We start from the raw sequence: 20,788 nt of genomic DNA, 5'->3' as shown, positions 1-20,788 counted from the left end.
CACCGCTCCAGGGATCCACAGGAAAAACATTGATCAAATGAAGCTGAGGCTCATTCCCCTGCAGGAAACTCCGGAATTCTGTAGGTTCTGTAAGCCGAGAGTGGGGATTCCGGGGGAACCAGGGGGGTTTAGATGGTTGGGCCGGACAATGGCCCCCTGGTAGCCTTATTGTGTTGACTTTGCCTACTCTGCCTAAAAGCCTGTTGTTTTTCCGTGACGCCTGCCTCAATGAGACCCACAATGCACCTCTCAGCCCGCTGTAAATCAGCCGAGACGAAAGAAGGTCAGATTCAAGAGTCCGTAATAATTCCCATTTATGCATGGGAAAAAATGGTGGCTTTTAAAAAGGGCTGGGTGTAGCAAATTACACACCCAGACAGCAGCGATTGCAGACGCCCCTCCTCATCCGTCTCAGTTTCTTGTGTCCGGAGCTGCTTTTCTCAGGCCAGTGCTAAATCAGTAGGAAGGGGAAAGAAAAGACCCACGCTCTGCTCTGATTTGGCACCGGGGCAGCTTTCTCTCCACTGCTCTTGTCAGTTTCATTTGGTCTATGCACAAGCCGGGCGCCGGACACATCAGACGCAGAGAGTGTGTGTGTGTGGGGGGGGGGACAGGAGTTCCTCCATCACTCTCCACTTCAGAAAAACTAACGACTGGGAAAGTCCTACAGCTGACCTGCACAAGCATAGCTCGCCTCCACGCCATACTTTTCCATACTTCCCAACCCACACACACACACACACACACACACACACACACCTGGGACGTGCGTGTGGGCCAATAAAGCCGACTCATGCCAGGCTTGGGTTTTCCTGTTTAAGAGCTGTGCTACGTGGACCGCTACAGCCAAGGAGCCGCAGCCCGGCAGGAAGAACCACCGTCCCAGGGCCGACAAGCGGGGCAATTACAACATCAAGTATCACCTCCATCCACCAGGCCATAGACACACCCACTCCAGCTACAGACAGACTTCAATCGGGAGCTGGACTGGCATCGGACACATTCAAGAACTTTTGTACGATGGAGCTGGACTCGAAAAAGCAAAAGGGATCCTGTTTCTGTTATAAACATATGTCTGCCCCACACACTCATATGCACACACACTTTTGCACTGTATTCCATGCATCCGTGTGACCACGTGCATAATGTGAGAACTCTTCTATGGGACAGAAATGCCTGGACTGCCGGAGAAGCAGTAGATGGGCGGTATTGTCACCTGGACTCGCCCACCTGGAGTCATGCCCGCTTGATGCTGGGATTTTCCCACAACACAGTGCATTCTCTCAATCGATCATCCCTCATGGTTGCAGCCCCCACCCACACACACACACACACACACACACAGCGGGGGCTGCAGTCCCGCTGAAGCCTTTTCAAGGCTGCAATACAGACCGCCATTCCCTCGCCTGGAACAGCTGAGCCGCCAACTCGCATCTCTACTGACAGGCTCCGAGCTGGCAGACAGAATGTGTTAAAACCAAATTTTCTTCCGAAACCCGACACATTTCCAATGTGGTGAATTGCATTGGCCATGGCGTGCAAAGTGTGTGGGTGAAGTGGAGCCACACCTCCCAGGGTCAGACCATCACATCTGAACAAAACCTAAAACATTCCGCTGATACGTTCAGGAAATCTCTTTTCCATCGGAGGTCAGGGTATCTAAGCCAGACACAGTTCCACAACACCCGTCGGTGTGTGTCACTAGATTTGGTTAATAGTTTATTTCAAATATTTGTCTTAGCTAAAGGACTTCAGGTAGGGATATGGTAGTCTCGTTTTTATGGGGGACAGAGCACATGCTCTACTCACACACGCGACCACAGTGACAAACACATTCTAGCCACGGCTTTATGCTCTTTCCTTATGTTACTATGGTAACATTGATTATTTTTCTATAATGCTATCACAGTTTTAAATAAAAGTGTCTCGCAACACCTTGGAGATTTAAAAAATAACTTTTAGGCATGAATAGATGCACTAACCTCCAATTAATAATTTTAAATATGTAGTTGATTAACTGCATCTCAACAAAATCTCCTTTTGCACTAATCTTTGCCAAAGATTTGAACATTTCAGAAGAGAACAGAACTGTTCAATAAGCACTGTTAATCATTATTATTTCCTAGTAATTAACTTTATCAGCTGAACAAGATTCATTAAAAAAACTACTCAGGGTTTACGCTGATCCATTAGAGGCCCATCTGTTCTCCCTCTGCCCCCGAGGGGCTCACAGCTGACAGGCAGCTTGGCTCTAATAAACTCCGTGGTCACAACAAGAGCCAAATTCTTTCAGCAAACTTTATTCCATAAATCCCCATCTAGCTAAGGACAGCAGAAATACAAATTCCTCCACCTGTGTCCTCCTTTTCAACCCCTCGGTCTGCCAACGGAAGAGGGTTGCCCTCGTCTGCCTTCTGTCAGCGCCGTTTCCATGACAATGCATGGACAATCATTTGGGTGCAGCAGTGGGAAAATACAGCACTCTCATTAAATGATTTGACAAAGAGACAAAAACAGAATTTGAAAGAAGACAGAAAAGACGTGGAAGAATCGGGTCAAGCGAGGCTCTTATAGCTTCACTTGGTGAAAGCAGATCCTACCCCCCCCATGAGCCACTTTCCTTCCCAACAAAGAGCAAGGAGACTGAAATCTGATTGAATTAATTGGCCTCTTAAAAAATAGACAAGGGCGGAAAAAATTTGCATCTGAAAAACATTTGTGTCTCTTTGGAGAGTTTCTATGTGTGAACTCAGAAGCCAAATGCCAAAAGAGCTGACTTCAAATTGCATCTGGGCTTTGTCGGTTCGCTTACGTCCCTCAAGTAAAAAAAGAAAGGCAGCACTGCAGGGTCACCTCTGCTGGGGGTTTTGGCCTTTGTGCTCTATTTCTACTTTATGCACTTGAACAAAGTGGAAAGTGCCCAAAGTGGGGCACCAGCACCCTGTCAACTTCGGTTTCCTACACCCCAAAAGCTTATACTTTAGCAGGTGTGCAAAGACTATAGCCCCAAATGTTTCTATGCACAGACTGTGTTGGGGATCTAATGATGAAATTTGTTGGTTTATCTTGTTGTGGGCTGCCAGTCTCACTGACAACATGGAGGTGACACTGTTTAGGGACATGTCTGCTTTCTTACCCATGATAGTGCACAACCAGTTAGTAAGGGCCAAAGTGTTTTGTAGGTTTCTTTACTTTGTTTTCTTTTTTGCTGGGCAGTGGTGACCTAGCGGTTAAGGAAGCGGACCCGTAATCAGAAGGTTGCCGGTTCGAATCCCGATCCGCCAAGGTGCCACTGCTCAAGGTGTTCACTAAGGCTGATGGGCACTTTTTATTGTGTGCACTGTGTGCTGTGCTGCAGTGTATCACAATGACAATCACTTCACTTTCACATTGTTCATGGCTACCATCTTTGATTAACTGTATGTGTGTACAAGAAATAAATTGTACAAATGTGTGTATAATTAAAAAAAATAAAACTTACCTGAACCATACCGGGACCCACACTATTTTCTGCTTTGTAACTCCAACTCTTCACTGCCACCACTAACATGGTGTCATTACTTGGTGGCTTTTGGTCAGAAACTGAGTATTGCTTTATGGTCTAATGGGTGACCTATAAACTAGGGTGGAATGTCACTGTATGTCTTTGCACTGTTTAGACAGCTCTTTATGCCTCTTTACAGTGCAGGTAACTGAGCCACAGACGTTCAACGCCGGTGATTAATTGTCAGACTTACTGTAAGAGTCAACGGGTTCCTTGACTTTTTTGGATGGTGATTTTATTAAAATCACCAGGGTTGTAATCGTTCTCCCAATCTGCAACCCCTATAATCATCAACTATTTTCCACAAGTTCTGCTCATTCAGGGAAAGGCATTACTGTTCCCTGTAGTTGCAAATCTACCCTGTTATTACAGCGTCATGGCTGGTTTTGGACCAAATGGAGGCAAATCAGACAGAGAGCTTTCTTAGTTGCTCTGTAAATAGTCACACGTGACCAGACATCATGTAAATTATTGAATTATTATGGGGTACATCATTTTATTTAAAATGTGAGATAGTTCATTTTCATTAAGTGATTTATGGGTAAAGTGGTGTCTTGTGAGAATGTGTAAGATTACATGAGATCCATTTACATTTACAGCATTTATCAGACGCCCTTATCCAGAGCGATTACAATCAGTAGTTACAGGGACAGTCCCCCCCTGGAGCAACTCAGGGACACAATGGTAGTAAATGGGATTTGAACCTGGGTCTTCTGGTTCATAGGCGAGTGTTTAACCCACTAGGCTCCTGTTCATATGGACTGCAGGTGAGTGGATGTCTACTACAAAGTTCTGCTAAGTTTAAAATAAAGTCTCTTTTCAGGACAAGTGGCCAACGAGGTACTTGTTTAAGAATTGTCTTGTTTATGTTCATGTTGAATATTTGTTTCATGTAGTTGTTAATGTGTTGGACCATTTAAAGTTCTCACAGCATGAGGTGCGTGGTGCAGGGTGTGCAAATCCACGAAATAAACGGTTGTAAGTTGCTTGGATAAGACCATCTGATGGATGCTGTAAATATAGCTATGAGCGAAGTACTGTGCCTAGTGCCAGTTTGAAAATAGTGTACCTGTGTGTGGGTTGGAGAAATGTCCTGATAGACCTTAATTGAGACTATTGTAGCTTGTCCTGTAGACAGAATTAATGCAGCTCCAGATGAGAGTCCTACCAGCCCCTGATACTAAAGCCAAATTACCTCATGGTGGTGTTGAGCACTGGTAATACTAGTAACTGCTGTGGTTCGACCTCTGGAGTCAGTGCTCTAGACACAATCTCCCTCTCTATAAAACCAGAGGCACGCTGACCACAGCATTCCTTTGCATGAGCCACTCAGCTACACAGAAGAGCTTCCCTCTCCAACGTTTGAGGCAGGAGCTCATTTCACTAGAGTCTGACTAAGCGACTATGTTTCTGTGGTCTGAGCACAGAATTCACAGTTAATGGGTTACACTGGATGCTTATGATGTTACTGTGTGGGATGTGGAGGCCTGCTGGTCTCTACCTGTCTGAAACGGCCTTCATGAACTCCTCCAGCAGTTCGTCGTAGGCCTGTCCCCGAACACGCTTGTGCCTCAGTCCAATATACAGAGGGTCCTTCAGCAGCTCCTGCAGTGCAGAGGGAAATGGAGAGGAAGGGAGGATGAGATGGAGAGAGGAAGTGGAGGAGGCTCTGATGGCAAGTTGAGGAGAGGAGAGCTGACTTTCAGTCTGCCCTCACGTGGGACGTCGAGCAGAGACACGGAATGCTTTGAAAAAGAGAGAGAGAGGACGGAGGGAAGTGGTGGGAGTAGCGGAGATGGAGTGATAGTTCAGAGCCCATGTGGATTCCATTCTCTGGACTGGAGTCCAATCACATACACTCAACCCAACTCTCTCTCTCTCTCTCTCTCTCTCGTACACACACACACACACACACACACACACCTGCCATCTAATCACATGCCCACCTTCTCACATGCTCATGCACAGAATACATCTTTGCACCCTCACCATTTCTCTTTTGTAAAAGAACCAAAATATCAATTGGTAAAAGAACCAAAATTGTACTCTGAAATAAAAGCATAGAGCAAATAAACAGCTTGAATCCACTGCTGACTCAAAATAGCAACCTCTGGCATTTATAACAGCTTAACATACTTGTGCCCCTATAAAAGTAAAATATTCTTCATGAAGTTACAGAGGTTAACATTAACACATAGCACTTGTTGCATTGTTTTCACTTAACGTGTCCAGTTCATCATGATGGAGTACCACCACCAGAACGCCAGGGGGTGCACAACCACACCTAGAACTGCTGACCCAGAAGAAGATCGAACCCAGGAGTATAAAGGGGCCCAAACATGCTACAAATCTGTGAGCTCATCGTCTATTTATTTCACGTTGCTGTAAGCTGTTTCTTGATTACCCAAGACCGGTACCGACTGTCCTACCTGTTCTCGCCCTGCTCCCAATGGACCTGGCCCATCCCACAACTCTCCGATCGCCAACCCCCTGATGCTTCTCCTGCTCCCGTTATGGACCTTTTCCACCCTACGCCTCTGCAGCCAGCCACCTTCCATTACACCAGCTCTACAGTGATCCTGCTTCCTCACGTTCCATCCCTCCCGCCGTGGACCCAGCACGTCACTGAGCGCAGCCGCTCACACTCTCCTCTCCTGGCCCAAGCGTCACTGCAGCCTGGACGACTCTGCATCATGAGTCCCAGTCCCAGTGTCCCACACTGCGCACCAACCCGGCCTTGTGACATGGAGATTAACTCTGGATACTTTTCAAGCTTCCCATCTTATATCATCTTATATATGTTAGCATTTATATATAATGCTTTGTGACTATATGTCCTTGAAAAGCAATTCATAAATAAATTGCACTTACCCTAAACTATTTCTCTTCTTTTCGACCATTGTGTATTTATGTGTGTGTCTGGGTGAGAGGTAAATTGATGAGGGAGATATATATATATATATATATATATATATATATATATATACACACACACACACACACACACACACACACACACACACACACACACACATACACATACACACACACACACACACCTCATCAATTTACCTCTCACCCCGACATATATATATATGTAGACATATATATATATATATATCCCTGGTCCAGCTCAGCTTACATGCAGCCTCCAACCTCCACATTAGATCCCTTTTCTAATTTATGTTTTTTAATAAGAGGTTTAAAAGTTCACCCTCTTGGGAATGTGTATGGAGTTTTACTTATGCTAATGTAACAATGAGCACCGTGGGCACTCAGTAAACTTATGTTCAATAAATATATATATATAATAATAATTGCATTATATATATTACAATTGCATGTCACGACAAATAAATCCTGAGCTGTAATATGAAACAAGTGTCTATGATGCTAAAAATGCTATGATGTGAATAAGTTCGGTATAAGGTTGATAAAAACCAGAAGCTGTGCTTACAGTCATTCACATACAGATGTACACTCACACACACACACACACGCACACACACATACACACACCCATGGTACAGGCTGGGGATGCTCACCCAAATCCACAAATAAGCAGTGTGTCATTGCAATCACACAAAGCTGGAATGGAGTTGGGATTGTAAATTATCATGTCTGGCACAAACATGCTGCTGACTCCCCCACTCACCCAATAACCGCTTCTTCCTATGAGATCAGGGTTGTGGCTGCCCAAACCCATCCCAAAACATTGTGCATGGAGTTGGGCTCACCCAGCCCACTGCAGGGTGCACACACCAGTCCCTCACACCTACTGACAATTTAGAGTTGCCAGTCCACCTACTGAGAACGCCTTTGGACGGCGAGAGGAAATAAATGAAGCCACAAGAAAAGTCGAGAGCATGAAAACAGATCTGGAACCGGTATTCAAACTCACAACCTTGGAGGTCTGAGGCGTTCACGAAAAGGAAAACCTCTCCAAGGCCATCGGCATCAGCTCGTTAGCCACGAAAGCCCAGCAGCGAATTTACATCATGCGAAGGCTCCCACCACCCATCTACACCACCTTTAATAGAAGGACTGTTGAGAGCATTCTGACCAGCTGCATCACTGTCTGGTTTGGGAACTGCACCATTTCAGACCAAAAGACCTTACAGCGGATAGTAAGGACAGCTGAGAAGATCACGGAGTCTCTCCCTAATGGACATTTACAACACACGCTGCAGCATTGTGAAGGACTCTACACACCCCTCACTTGCACTCTTCACCCTCCTGCCATCTGGAAAAAGGTACCGAGCCCTCACTGCCAGACTGTGCAACAGCTTCTTTCCACAGGCCATCAGACACCCGAATACTTGCCTCTTTCAACACTCACATTCTACCTCTTATACACAGCACATAGCTCTATTATATTTCTATTACAGCAGAATTTGAACATTACTCCAGTAGCATTTGCATGTTTTACATGGCACCTTCATTAGTCCTTTCACTGGTTTTAGCTATATTTATATATCTATATTACATATAGCACCTGGTTGCAAAGAAGCATTGTTTCATTTCACTGTATACTGTTTAACAGGTACGTAGCTGAAATGACAACACAACTCACTTGGTCATGCAGTACAGTTCATTTTGCTCTGCATTTAATACATTTGATTTTTTTAATCACGAGGGAGATGGTCTGGTTCTGCGGCGCTCTAATCTTGTGCATGAAAAATGAAAGCAGGGCTGTTGGCGGGAGTGAGCGGAAATAAGGACGCTGGATAAGCGTGTAAGTCTGCAGGCATGCAGGGTTCAGCAGGAGAGTGTCCCTCAGAGGGAGAGGGGTGTGGCAAGCTCCAACTACAGCAGCAGCAGCCAAACTGCAGTGTTTACAGTCTTTTGAAAACACAGGATGCAGAAGCTGTACAATTATGTTAATGCATGCATTTTTCTCATAAAAACCGACAGCTTTTCGTTGGTTTTCTCTGTGTTCTGCTCTGTTTGTGGCCATCTACACTTTTCATTCTCTTTGCCATGCCTATGAAAGGAGCAGGCTCAGACTAGCATATGATACCAGAGAGCTTTGCTCCAGCAGCAACCAAGTGGCACTCAGTACTTTCATGGCATCATCATGATGGACACTTAAAGCTACTGAAATCCCAAATGTAAGTATCATGAGAGCTAAATCTGGGTGGATGTGACTGGACAAGATCCCCACTACTCAGAACAGCATGTCAAGCAAGTCACAGCACTTGCAGTATGAGTCACACATTCTCATGTAAAAAACCTTAATGTCCAGGTACACACAGTACTGGCCAAAAGTTTGGACGCACCTTCTCATTCAACATGTTTTCTTTATTTTCATGACCATTTACGTTGGTAGATTCTCACTACTCTGATTACTGCTTTGCACACTCTTGGCATTCTCTCGATGAGCTTCAAGAGTTCGTCACCTGAAATGCTTCTCCAACAGTCTTGAAGGAGTTCCCAGAGGTGTTTATCACTTGTTGGTCCAGCTCACCCCAAACCATCTGGATTGGGTTCAGGTCCGGTGACTGTGGAGGTCAGGTCTCCACTTTTTGTTAAGTACAGAACTCCACATGTGTTCATTCATAGTTTTGATGCCTTCAGTGAGAATCTACCAACGTAAATGGTCATGAAAATAAAGAAAACATGAGAAAAAGCTCAAGTAAACTATTTTCCCATTGTCATTATGGGGAGTTGTGTGTAGAATATTGATTTAAAAAAAAGCTGCATTTAGTCTATTTTGGAATAAAAAGTGATGCTCTGTGAATACTTTCTGGTTATCGTGTGTGTATAACAGACCAAAAACAGAGTATGTGTTAGTGTGTGTGTATCAGAACATTGTTTTATTGGTCACATGGGTAAAGACGTCTGAGGGTGACCGGCTCCTGGTCTACAACTTCTTTAGTTTCTTTCTAACAAGATATCGTTGTTCCTTTGTCTGCCGGGTCGGATGAACCTCTTTCCAACTGAGTACATTCGGCAAACTCATTTTTGGCCATCTGTGATCTGCTAGTACCAACTGCCTCTGCAACAGCAGAACGGGTCGATAAAAAGAGCGTCTTGTCATAGACAGAATGGAGTTGCTGTCTTTTGTACTCTCGAAGTGGCTATCAGAGCCCAGCAGAACCCAATTCTGGAAACAGACCCAAGCAACCTGTCCTCTGGGTCAAAGGGAGAGGCAGAGCGCTGATGGACCCTCTCTGTTCCGGTGAAATGATCAGATTCGATAAGCCTTGCTTTGTGCGTTTGTCTGGAGAGCCCTTTGTTTCTCAGGTGGGATGTGAGTCCGCTTCTCACTGGCGCTCTGTGTGAGACCTGCGCAGGAGAACAGCTTCTGAGAGTTGTGCCTGCTCACGCCCACCCACAACAGGCGTCGCATTGTGCCGGGTGACATCACTGGATATCATGTCAACGAGTGAGCAGCATGTGTGTGTGTGTGTGTGTGTGAGAGTCAGGAGATAATGCTAAGCAGAGTTTGATTTTGATGTCGTCTGATGAGGAACTCGAGGACATGAAAATGAGGCCAGACTGCATTTCCCATGGAACGTCCGCGCCGGGAACTGTCCCACAGACGTGAAGTGATAATGCAGACGTGTAGAAACATGAAAGCACGTGTTTACGGAGGGGAAAAACAGAGTCCGGGCAAGGAGGTGCTGTTTACGTGGCACTGACTGCTTCCCGTGGGCGTGTCGGGGTGCACATGTTCGTGCTTGTCTATACACTGTGTGTGTGTGTGCACTGAATGTTTGTTTTCCAGCATCTTCATTATTTGCATGTGAGTATGTGGAAACAATGAAAATAAACTTGTATGTGTCGATGAATCTGAGAGTTTTAGAATTTGTGCATTTCTGTGTTTGTGGGTGGAAGTGAGAGATATGAGAGATGAGCATTCAAAAGGTCAGTATACACAAGGTCATTTAGCTTGTCCTAACAAAACCTGAACATTTAACGGTCAAAATATCTTTAATTTCTGACTGAGGTTAAGATTGGGGGTAATGCTTGAACAGTGTAAAATATGAAAGTGTGTGTGCTGCATGAACTTGCACGCGAACACAAACGACTTTGTCATGATCCGGACCGGCAGGGGTTGACTCCGGATCCGGAATCCGGACCGGAGTCTCATGTTTGTCCTGTGTAATGTTCCCTGATCGTGTTCACCTGGTCTATATTTATATAATTGTATAAAACTATCCTGTTCGTGTCTGTTCGGCGTCGGGTAATTGTGCGTGTTCCCTCCATTGTTCCCTTGTCTCGCGTGTAGTTTGTATTAAACCCCTGTCCTGTGAAATCGTGCGAATGCGTCCTCCTTCATGCCATGTCCAGCCCCCACGTGACAGACTTGTTACTGGACACAAATGCAGGAACTGCAGCCACAACGGGCCAAAAGCTTCATTCTCCAAGAATGCCTGTAGCAAATAATGGCAGCGTTAATCCTGTAATAACACCCATTTTATCATTTAAACCGCTGCAGCCTCATGAGTTTGTCCATTAAAACCCCATGAGCCACAGCAAACTTTTTTACGGGTGAAAAAAAAAAAAAAAACGAGTGGCAAAAGCTGTCCATTTATCTTATTATATTTCATTACAGCTGTCATCTCCTGAAAATATGATATGAACCCAAAATAATTAATAACTGTTAATGGAGAGATTTTAAACGACATTGGTACAAGAACCATTGAGATTTGTAGGGTGCCGGCATGCCTTTGGGGACATCTGAAGCTTTGGATGGAGAAACTGTGGTGAGCTGTTTTCAGGTGGCACAAAAGAGAGGTGATGCACGATGAATTCAGGTCTCTTAACACACTTCAACAGGTTTAGAAAACATCAGAAGGCAGCACCCTTATCCTCCCTTGCACACACGCTGAAATTGAAACCACACACAAACATACATCTACGTCAGATGTGAGCACATAAACACGAGTGCAAGGAAACATAGTCGTGCAGATACAGTAGACATATTCATGCCCAGCCACGCTGCATACGCTGGTAGATGTAAAGATAGGGCTCACACGTACATGCCCACTCACGCACCGGAAGCGGCCAAACATACATGCATGCAACCATGCACCCGTGTGCACACAAATGGCAAAGGATTTTTCCCTGTTCTTGCAGTGGCCCTGAGTGCACTGAGGACATGGGCACAGACAGTGAGCCGTGGATCAAAGCCCTATAAGCAGCTTGTAAAAGTTGTGTTATGATGCCTGTAAAAGTCAAATTTGTTGCCATCAGGCATTCGCACATCCTGCGAGGGGGAGCTAGACACACAAAAGTCACACACCACAGCAAGCAAACAGACAGGGTGAAGACACAAAGCGGCATATTTACATCAGACGTAGCACAATGAGAATGTTCAGAATACTAAGATTCACTAGTTTGGTAATCAAAATCCTAGTCCCAGTTTCTTAGTGTGCACATGGCGGTAACCATTCCCTCACTACTGGGTTGTGGGTTCCTTCTCATATCCCCTTCATAGGGCCCTTCCTCTTGGGGGAACAAGTAGTGGGTGATGAGTCTCCCCGAGCATTTCGCATGTAAAGCTGATCAATGCAACACCTCTCTGCTGTCCTGTGAACTTTGTTTTGCAGATTTTCCAGATCTAACGGACAAGCAGAAAATCAGCACCATCCTTCAACGCATTGGAACGGGGAGGAGCACTGTGGAGATGTGGGGGTAACCACTCCTCACTACTGGGCTGTTGGTTCCTTCTCACATCCCCTTCATAGGCCCCTTTGGCCCAAGTAGTGATCTTCGAGTGTCAGGTGCCCCTTATTAAAACCTGCCTGATCCGGAGTGACGTTTTTCATAACCGGCCCCCCCGTCTGTTTTTTCTGGAAGGTCTGGTTTGTTCATTGTACTTTTTGTGAACCCTCATACAGGCTCGAGCTCCATACCCGAGGTTTTCCGTGAGACGAGATGTCTCCAAGTGACCGTGGACTAAGCTTGAGCAGTCGACTTAAAAGGGACAAGCATCCGTATCATCCACAGATGCAGTACCGACACGGAACTGGGAGACTTGTTCATAGCTTGGCGTGATGATTTCTTTTGTGCAATTATTGTCAATAAACCCCTTTTTTGAATCAGACCATCTTCCATCCGTCTGCCTTTGTTGTGACAGCTTCAGAGAGTTACTCTGTGTTCAGAATACTTTTCAGACAAAAATAAAAACGAACAAATCTCCAAAAAAATGTTCTTTTGTTAATTTACATGTTATATCTATGGTACATAAATTTTATATCTATCGTACATAAAGTAATTTATAACCCAAACTGCTGCTTTTTCCTGTGTCATACTAGGGAACGAATTGTCTGGATTTCAATTCAGTGAAGTAGGAGGACAGACATTGAAATGAAGGCCAGGGGAGACTTGATCTGGAAATCTTTAAACCTGCCATGGGACCCAGAGCATTAATCTCCAGTGGCAGGTCCAATGGCACAAGTGTAATGCAATATATTCCTGCAACAATGGAAGATTTATATTTCGTCTGTTGGGAGTCTAATGATGTGTGACATTAGCGAGGTCTTGAAATCAATCACTTGAGGAGTGAACCAGAGACCATCCACAGAGCAAATGTTAACATGTGCTTGCCTACATTGTTTAATCTGGCTTGCATTCTATGTGAACCTGAACTGGCAGCTGGTACAGCGTTGGTGGGGCAGCCATGTGGTGCCACGCCTTTGGATGGGCTTCAGATGACTTGGAGAGTAGACAGACTAAATACTGCATATGACAGAGGCACACAGGCTATTCTCAGAAAGTGGCTATTTTGAATGCAACAAGAACTTGCCGGCACTTGCCACAGCATCAGCTATACCACACAGGGACTGGTGCTACAGACAGGCCCATTTTTACATTTACAGTATTTACCAGACGCCCTTATCCAGAGCGACTTACAATCAGTAGTTACAGGGACAGTCCCCCACTATTTAGGGTTAAGTGTCTTGCTCAGGGACACAATGGTAGTAAGTGGGATTTGAACCTGGGTCTTTTGGTTCATAGGCGAGTGTGTTACCCACTAGGCTACTACCAACCCTTATCGGCCCAAGGCAGATAAAGAGATTGACAGATGATGTGCAGTGGTTATGGAACCAAAGATGTAGAATAGTAGGTCTAGAGGATCATTAGTATTTGGTGGCAAGGGCATGGCGAGTAAGGAATCCCGAGTCACCAAGGTTCCATTGAGCAAAGTACTAGTTTCTTTAAACTCAAAAATATACAGACATGTCGTTTCAGCCTTATTTCGAAATGTATACTGATATTCAGAAAATAATTATCTATCAACAACACAGTTAATTTGACATAATTGAAAAAACAGGGATTAATTAATTAGTTCAGATGAATCGTTCAGCAGGCGACGATCTCCGTGATGTAAAGCATAGCCACATAGAGAAGGTGACTATAATGACACGGCTGGGTGGCAATAATTAAAGGTTTTTGGCAGTTCAGCGCTTACCTCATTATCAGTGCCCACATCGATCATGACGGGCAGACACTGCTGAGGTGGCATCCCTCCACAGGCTGTGTACAGAGCCAGTTTACCCACTGGAATGCCCATTCCATAGCAGCCCAGGTCTCCCAGGCCCAGAATCCTCTCGCCATCGGTGACCACCACAGCCTGTAGGTAAAACAGATATAATCAAGGATACCCTAAGCATTTAACTGCTTCTATATAGGGGAGATAGTAGTGTGGTAGTAGCCTAGTGGATAACGCACTCGCCTATAAACCAGAAGACTTGAAGTCCCAGGTTCAAACTCCACTTACTACCATTGCGTCCCTGAGCAAGACACTTAACCCTGAGTGTCTCCAGGGGGGTTGTCCCTGTAACTACTGACTGTAAGTCCCTATGGATGAGAGCGTCTGATTAATACCATAAATGTAAATGGTTGAAATAATCAGCTGAAAGAAATCAAGGGTTTTCAAAAGTGTTCGAATCCAACATAATTTCTCTATGCAGAGCTATCATCTCCTCATGCATCTACCCTCCTGCTGTGAACATGATGAGATTTTCATGATAAGGCCCCTACAGAGAAAAAGCGATCCGATGAGCCCACTTCTGCTCCATGTTAATTAAAGTGTGTTTCATTGAAGAAAAAGTACCTGTCACTCCATAAAAGGTCACCCATAAGTTAATTACTGTAAAGGGGCATTGAGGCTGGATGTGTTTACTTTCTTGATCCTACACCACTGAAAAGCCAGGGATTCAGTCCAGTTCCAATGAGCAACAAACATAATTACTGGTGGCAAGTAACAAGCATAATTACTTGTTGCAATCAATCCAAAAATAGGCCAATTTCCCATGAATAGTATGACGCAGATGTAACTGGCTCTGCAACTGCACCTTTCCATTGGATTACACTATGGCTGCTAGCATGACGTCATCCACCTACCAAGTTACCGCTTAACAAGCTGATTATTAAACTTTTATGACACAGTTTTCCCAACAAAAAGCTTGTTATTTTCATTGCAATGCTATTAATATGAGCAAAACATAAGCAAGGGCCAAACAGTGGTCTATTTCTGGACTGGCTTTTGATGCCCTAAGATGTTTTCCAACTGCAAATAGATTTGTGTTGAGAGAAAAAGCACAGCAGATTGTAGGCAAGTTTCATCTTACCCGGATGTCCTTCTCTGGCCAGCTCTGCAGCAGGGCACTGAGGTGGGTTCGGTCGTGTATAGTGATGAACAGTCCTCTGGTGAAGAAATAATGGGAGACGGATGCAGACGTGCGTCATAATGAATGGGCAGATGCATCAAACCAAAAAAACGTCAGACAAACCAAATCCAAGCAGCAGCTTCCAGAGAAGGATCAAACCATGAGATGGTGGCAAAAAAGGACTCAATGCCCTGTTGGACTACATAGAAGGTCACCACCCACAGCAATCCCCTGTCTCTAATATGTCACATTTAAACAACAAACCTGAAAAATGTGGCGGGTCCAGAGCAGGTGGTGACCTGAAAATGGCATTTGTTACAAAACCATTATTAGTTCCATGCGTTCAGTACAAAAAAAAAGTCTTGTTATAACGATGGCCATAAAACTCTAAAACATAGCAGGTTGACACCATTAAATCTGAGGAGGGAGTAAGGGACACGTGCCAAACTTTGTGTAACTGCAATGTGTCTGCATCAGCTGTAAAAGCCTTGAGCTGCATTTGAGGTTATCCTCTGCTAGCAATAAATACAGTGCAGTAACAGTGACCATGTCGCTGCAGAAGAACGTTACAGCAATATATGATGCTTATATAGAGATACATTCTGCATGGCATTTTCACCAGTGTGTGTAGAGCATGATTGGCATGTGTGGAGTCACACTTGTCTGAATGACCTCTAAGCCGAAAGGTGCACATCCGCAGACAAGTTCTAAAAGAAGGCATTCAACCGTGCATCATCAACTTTGAGCTACTCTACCGCTCTGCCGTTGTTGAAAACAAATGTGGGTGACCAAACAAGTCACAAAACAGTAGCCTGCAAGCAGGTCACACTTACAAATGAGACACCTATCCCTGAATTGTGCAAGGAACACTTGATTTGTTATTTCTGAATGTAAGTTTGGGTCAATGGCAGAGTTTTGCGATTATTCTCATGTCAGTTTCTTAAAAAAAAACACATTATATATTAATGTCAACAGTAGAATGAAAATACAATAGTTTCCATTGGCTGATGTCTAGAAATCTTTCACAATTACGACATATGGTGACATTTAGACATTTTTGCTGAGTGCTGAAGGATGGGTGACGTACTAGTGACCCACCAGTGACCTCAGAAAACACACAGACACACATCCCAAATCCAGCAGCAGGTCGCTACTGACCCTGTCCTTTGTAAACGACTCACCCAAGCACGTCCTCTCACAGCAGAGACGGGCCATAAAGGCTGCAGCGCATCAATAAAAATGCAGGATAAAAACCGCAGCTGTTGCATTAAGGTGCTGTACCAGAACACAACGTCCCGTGTCAACAGGGGGAGTTCAACGGCTCGGTTCGCCCACTTCTGCATTCTACTTTTTACACCAAGCATTTAAAGCTCTTTTATAAACACACAACCTTTCTTTTTTTTTTTAACTCACAACTCACATTTACACAAGACACATTTACAGCATACTAAATGTTGCTAAAAGAAACTGGTTTAAACCTCTGGTCTTGGCCTCTTTTTACCTTCGTGGCTGCTTTGTTCAATATTCAGTATCATCATTAACATGAGTGAATGAAAAGAAAGTGTTCAGCATAATACTTTGTTTTTTACATAACCTTAGGTGTGTTATTTCGTAGTCCTGTGTCCTCAGTTTTGTCTCTGTGTTAAAAAAAACAATGGCGTCTATATTTGAATTATCTGGTGTCGTGGCGGTTAGCTTTGTTGCCTAACACCTCCAGGTTTGTGAGATTGACACTGGCCTCGGGCTTTTATGTATCTGCGTTGGTGCAGGTTTCTTTCGGGTTCTCTGGTTCCCTCCTATCACCAAAAGGCCTGCACACAAGGTGGATCTGTAACATTAAATTGGTGTAAGAGTGAATGGGTGTCCCTGCCCTGTCCTTGATGTCTCTGGATGAGCTCCAAAGCCATAACCCAGTTTTGGATTCAGTGGTTATCGATAGCGGGTGAGTGAGCTAGTGACTGCGTAGCCACCATAACTTCCTCTGGTAGAGGGGATACGAATGTCACATGAGAGTCTGGATTAACATCAAAGTTGTCACATCACTTCAGATCTGCTTATTCACAAACCTAATTATTCACAAAGTCGCTGTATGAGAGGTGGGGGGGCAAGATCATTATGCCTGATGACTTAGAAGCCTACCAAACCCTGTGCCAAGTGTGCATAATCCAAGTGCCTCTGTGTTTACGATCTCCGGTCCCTTGTTCCCTCCTGCGCTGCACTCTGCGGGGTCTCTGGCACGAGAGCTGTCACACCCCTGTGAGTGAAGCCACAGAGCCGTGTCATGGTGCCACAAACAACGCCACATCTCAAGGCTGTGAAATATGCTCTCACGGTTTAAAAAAAGTTAATCCATAAATATTCATTCGCCTCACAACCCGTAGAAAGTCCTCAGTGGAGCGTGCACCGTTTAATTAACTTAGCCAAGACAAACCGTCTAAAATGAACAGAAGTCAGCGCGAGTTTATGTAAATGCGACCAAAGAGCAGCGCCCTCCCACTGGGATATGAATGGCCATGAACAACAAAAGATCTCACGTGCGCCGAGCGTCTGACGTTTCATTAATAAAACACACTCGTTCATTCGGCCCCGTCCATCAAGAAATGATGACAAAAAAAGCGAAAGCGATCGAGACGTTGGAGGCTGGCTGTTCAAACAGACCACACCCAAGGGTGCAGTGTGTAAGGCATCCACGGTGCACACTACATATTCTGCTGAAAAAATCCTCCCGGTCCCAAGGCCAAGACAGCTCTTTCTTATTTGTGAGCTTTCTTAACCCTTATGTAAAGGCAAAGGGAAAAGAACACAATCCACACTATAGGAGATGACAAACATGACTTGTATAAGCAGAGATGACTTTTTATTGCATTTTGTGCTTAAATATGGCCTTAAGCTGAGGAAACTAGTCAAGATCCTGAATTCACTACACAAGGCCACAAAATTTGCTTTAATATCAGACTGAGGCGGTAGGTTGTGCCTGGTCGGGGACTTAACATTCATTTAAGTCGTTTCCCAGCTGGATATTACAGAAACAATATCCTTTAGTCACATTTAATAATTGCAAAATTTTAGCAAAGATTGATAAGATGTCTGGGTCCATGATTAAGTCTGCAGAACATACCAGACAACGGGACTGAAAGACCCCTGCAGCATCTGCTGAATATGCATGGGGGCTGCAGCCTGGCTGTTGGAAAAGTGCTTGGCTGGACAGCGATGGAAGAATCTACTATCAGCTGGACAAACACTGGATTTCCTCCTCTGTCATCCATCAGTCGTCCCTTTGTTACCATGTCTCCCCCTTCTTCCCCATTTTATACCTCTCCCATTCACTCCCACTTTGTGTAATCCAGGCCAACAAAAAATATGAATGTAGTGAATGTTGACAGAGTTGAGTCAAGTAGCTACGTGGCCAAAAATATGCAATGTAGTAGCATTTCTGTGCACAGAGAGCTTCCTCTATTCTCCTGTATTGGCAAACCTGCCAAGTCTCAGCTGACTGTAAAAGTGTCACATCTCTAGCCTAAAAAAAAAAAAAGTGAAGTGATTATCACATGTGATACACAGAAGCACAGCACACGGTGCACACAGTGAAATTTGTCCTCTGAATTTAACCCATTACCCTGAGTGAGCAGTGGGCAGCCATGACAGGTGCCCGGGGAGCAGTGTGTGGGGACGGTGCTTTGCTCAGTGGCACCTCAGTGGCACCTTGGCGGATCGGGATTTGAACCGGCATCCTTCTGACTACGGGGCCGCTTCCTTACTGCCCCTGCAGGAGCCTCACGTGGACAGGAAGCAAAGGAAAAAAGAACTTTCAAAAAAAGTCACGAGGACACTGCTAATGGAAAGGAAAGATGGGAAGAGTGGGTACAGGGGTGGCACTGGCACAGCTGGAGCTTACTGACAGGGCTGGCTGGGGTGTCGAATTACACTCGCTTACATAACAAAAGGAGAAGGAAATTCCCGGCTCTCTCCACACTGTACCCGGCTCTCTGGTAAAAGAATCAGCCTCGCTGAGACGCCACTCGGAATGAGGGTTTCAGCCACATCCCAGCCACTTTTTTCCATCAATTAGTGACGTTGCTGAGAATTAGCTGGCCTCAAATGCCCGGTTTGAGCCGTGGAACTGATTCATGCTGAGGTTTAAATACTGGTGTGCAGTCTGATGCACACATACATCTTCGAACTGGACCAAATCAAATAGGAAACTTGCCACCGTCTTTCCTAGCGTGACAATTACATCTCTATAAACTAAAAAGCTCAGTAGCAGCAGGGCACAGGTCAAGGAATACGACGGCATAAAAATCAGCATGTGACCGTGATTTATGGAGTACTATATATTCAAAATTAGGGAAAAGAACGAGGATTTGTGTCTTTGCAAACTGCTCCACAGACCACCAGAAAGCTGTGAACAGCTTGGAATTTGACAAGACTGTTATTTTGGCAAATAAAAAGGCATCTAATAGGGAACTTTCTGTTTGAGGTATGCCTCTATTTAAGCATATAAGGAAAAGTCGCAGCAAATGTGAACCAGGTGATATGTGCTTCATAAACTGGTGAGAATGTTTTCATGTCTTTTGTGATGCTTGGCAGCAAGTCTACATAATTAGGAATGGGCCGGATGCAGATAAATCTCAGGAACTTTTGATAGCCTTGTACATGATGGGATGCATTTTCAGGATCTTGCAGGAAAGCTGGAGCTCCATCCCAGCAAAGTAAGGAAGCGTGGTAAGATCAAGGTCTGGACAGGGAATGATCCAGCGCAGGATAAACACAAAACAATTTAGCATAATCTGCAGGGTGGTAGTAGCCTAACACACTCGCCGCTCAACTAGAAGACCCGGGTTCAAAACGCATTTACTACCATTGTGTCCCTGAGTGTCTCCAGGGAGACTGTCCCTGTAACTACTGATTATTGTGACGTAAATGTATATCTGCCCCAAAAAATCCCTCTGGACTGTGTGGATCTGATCGTGACCAGAATCTACTGTGTATTAGTACACTGAGTCAAGATTCCCCGAGTTCTGACAGAAGTGAGCGAAAATATTCAATGTGGGGGTGGGAAATGGAGGCTGACACCAGAATGGATCTATTCCAATAACCAGTCTGAAGTTAAATCAACTCCATGAATGACATCAGACTACGGGGCCGCAGTGAAGGTGCAGAAACCTGGGAGACTCTCCATAATGTAGTAAAAAAAAAAACGACTTAGCTTTACGTCAAAGGCCTGTGGAATGTCCAGAAAAACAGCGGTATGTATTCCCCCATTGGCAGTGATGTCACAAGGATACGGCTGGCTGCCAACTTTTCCTTTTATTCAACACTTAATCACATCCTGCATCTTACTGGTGAAAGGTGAGATTCCTGATATGGCTGCGCTATGTGAAATAGATGCAAACCTTATCTCTAGCTCCATGTTTCTTTTAAAAATTATAATAAATTTCACTGAAACTGTAGTTATCAAAACGGCATGACAAACAGAAATGCAATTTCAAAATCATAAGCAGCAGAGCTTTGGGCATGAAACGTGGCATTTATTCCACCACAAAAATTGCACAACAATTTGCCATTTTATGTGCGGTTGCATATTTTATTTAAATAGCAAGCACACCTGTACAGCGTCGCA

The 20,788-nt window shown here is 44.6% G+C and overlaps 1 protein-coding gene across 1 annotated transcript in view; it reads right to left on the bottom strand.

Moving 5' to 3' along the window:
* Nucleotides 1-20,788, bottom strand: part of me1 (malic enzyme 1, NADP(+)-dependent, cytosolic) — a 59,830-nt gene that overhangs the window by 8,807 nt on the left and 30,235 nt on the right. The window contains exons 4-6 of the mRNA XM_028979052.1: nucleotides 15,130-15,205; nucleotides 13,968-14,129; nucleotides 5,046-5,149 (exon numbers count right to left, since the gene is read on the bottom strand). Coding sequence (XP_028834885.1) covers nucleotides 5,046-5,149; nucleotides 13,968-14,129; nucleotides 15,130-15,205 — 342 coding nt within the window. The remainder of the gene's footprint in view (nucleotides 1-5,045; nucleotides 5,150-13,967; nucleotides 14,130-15,129; nucleotides 15,206-20,788) is intronic.

Source organism: Denticeps clupeoides, chromosome 5, assembly GCF_900700375.1.
Source record: "Denticeps clupeoides chromosome 5, fDenClu1.1, whole genome shotgun sequence".
In the NCBI taxonomy this organism is placed as follows: Eukaryota; Metazoa; Chordata; class Actinopteri; order Clupeiformes; family Denticipitidae; genus Denticeps; species Denticeps clupeoides.
Note: the sequence above shows the minus strand (reverse complement) of the source record. Positions and strands in the feature narration are given on the sequence as shown.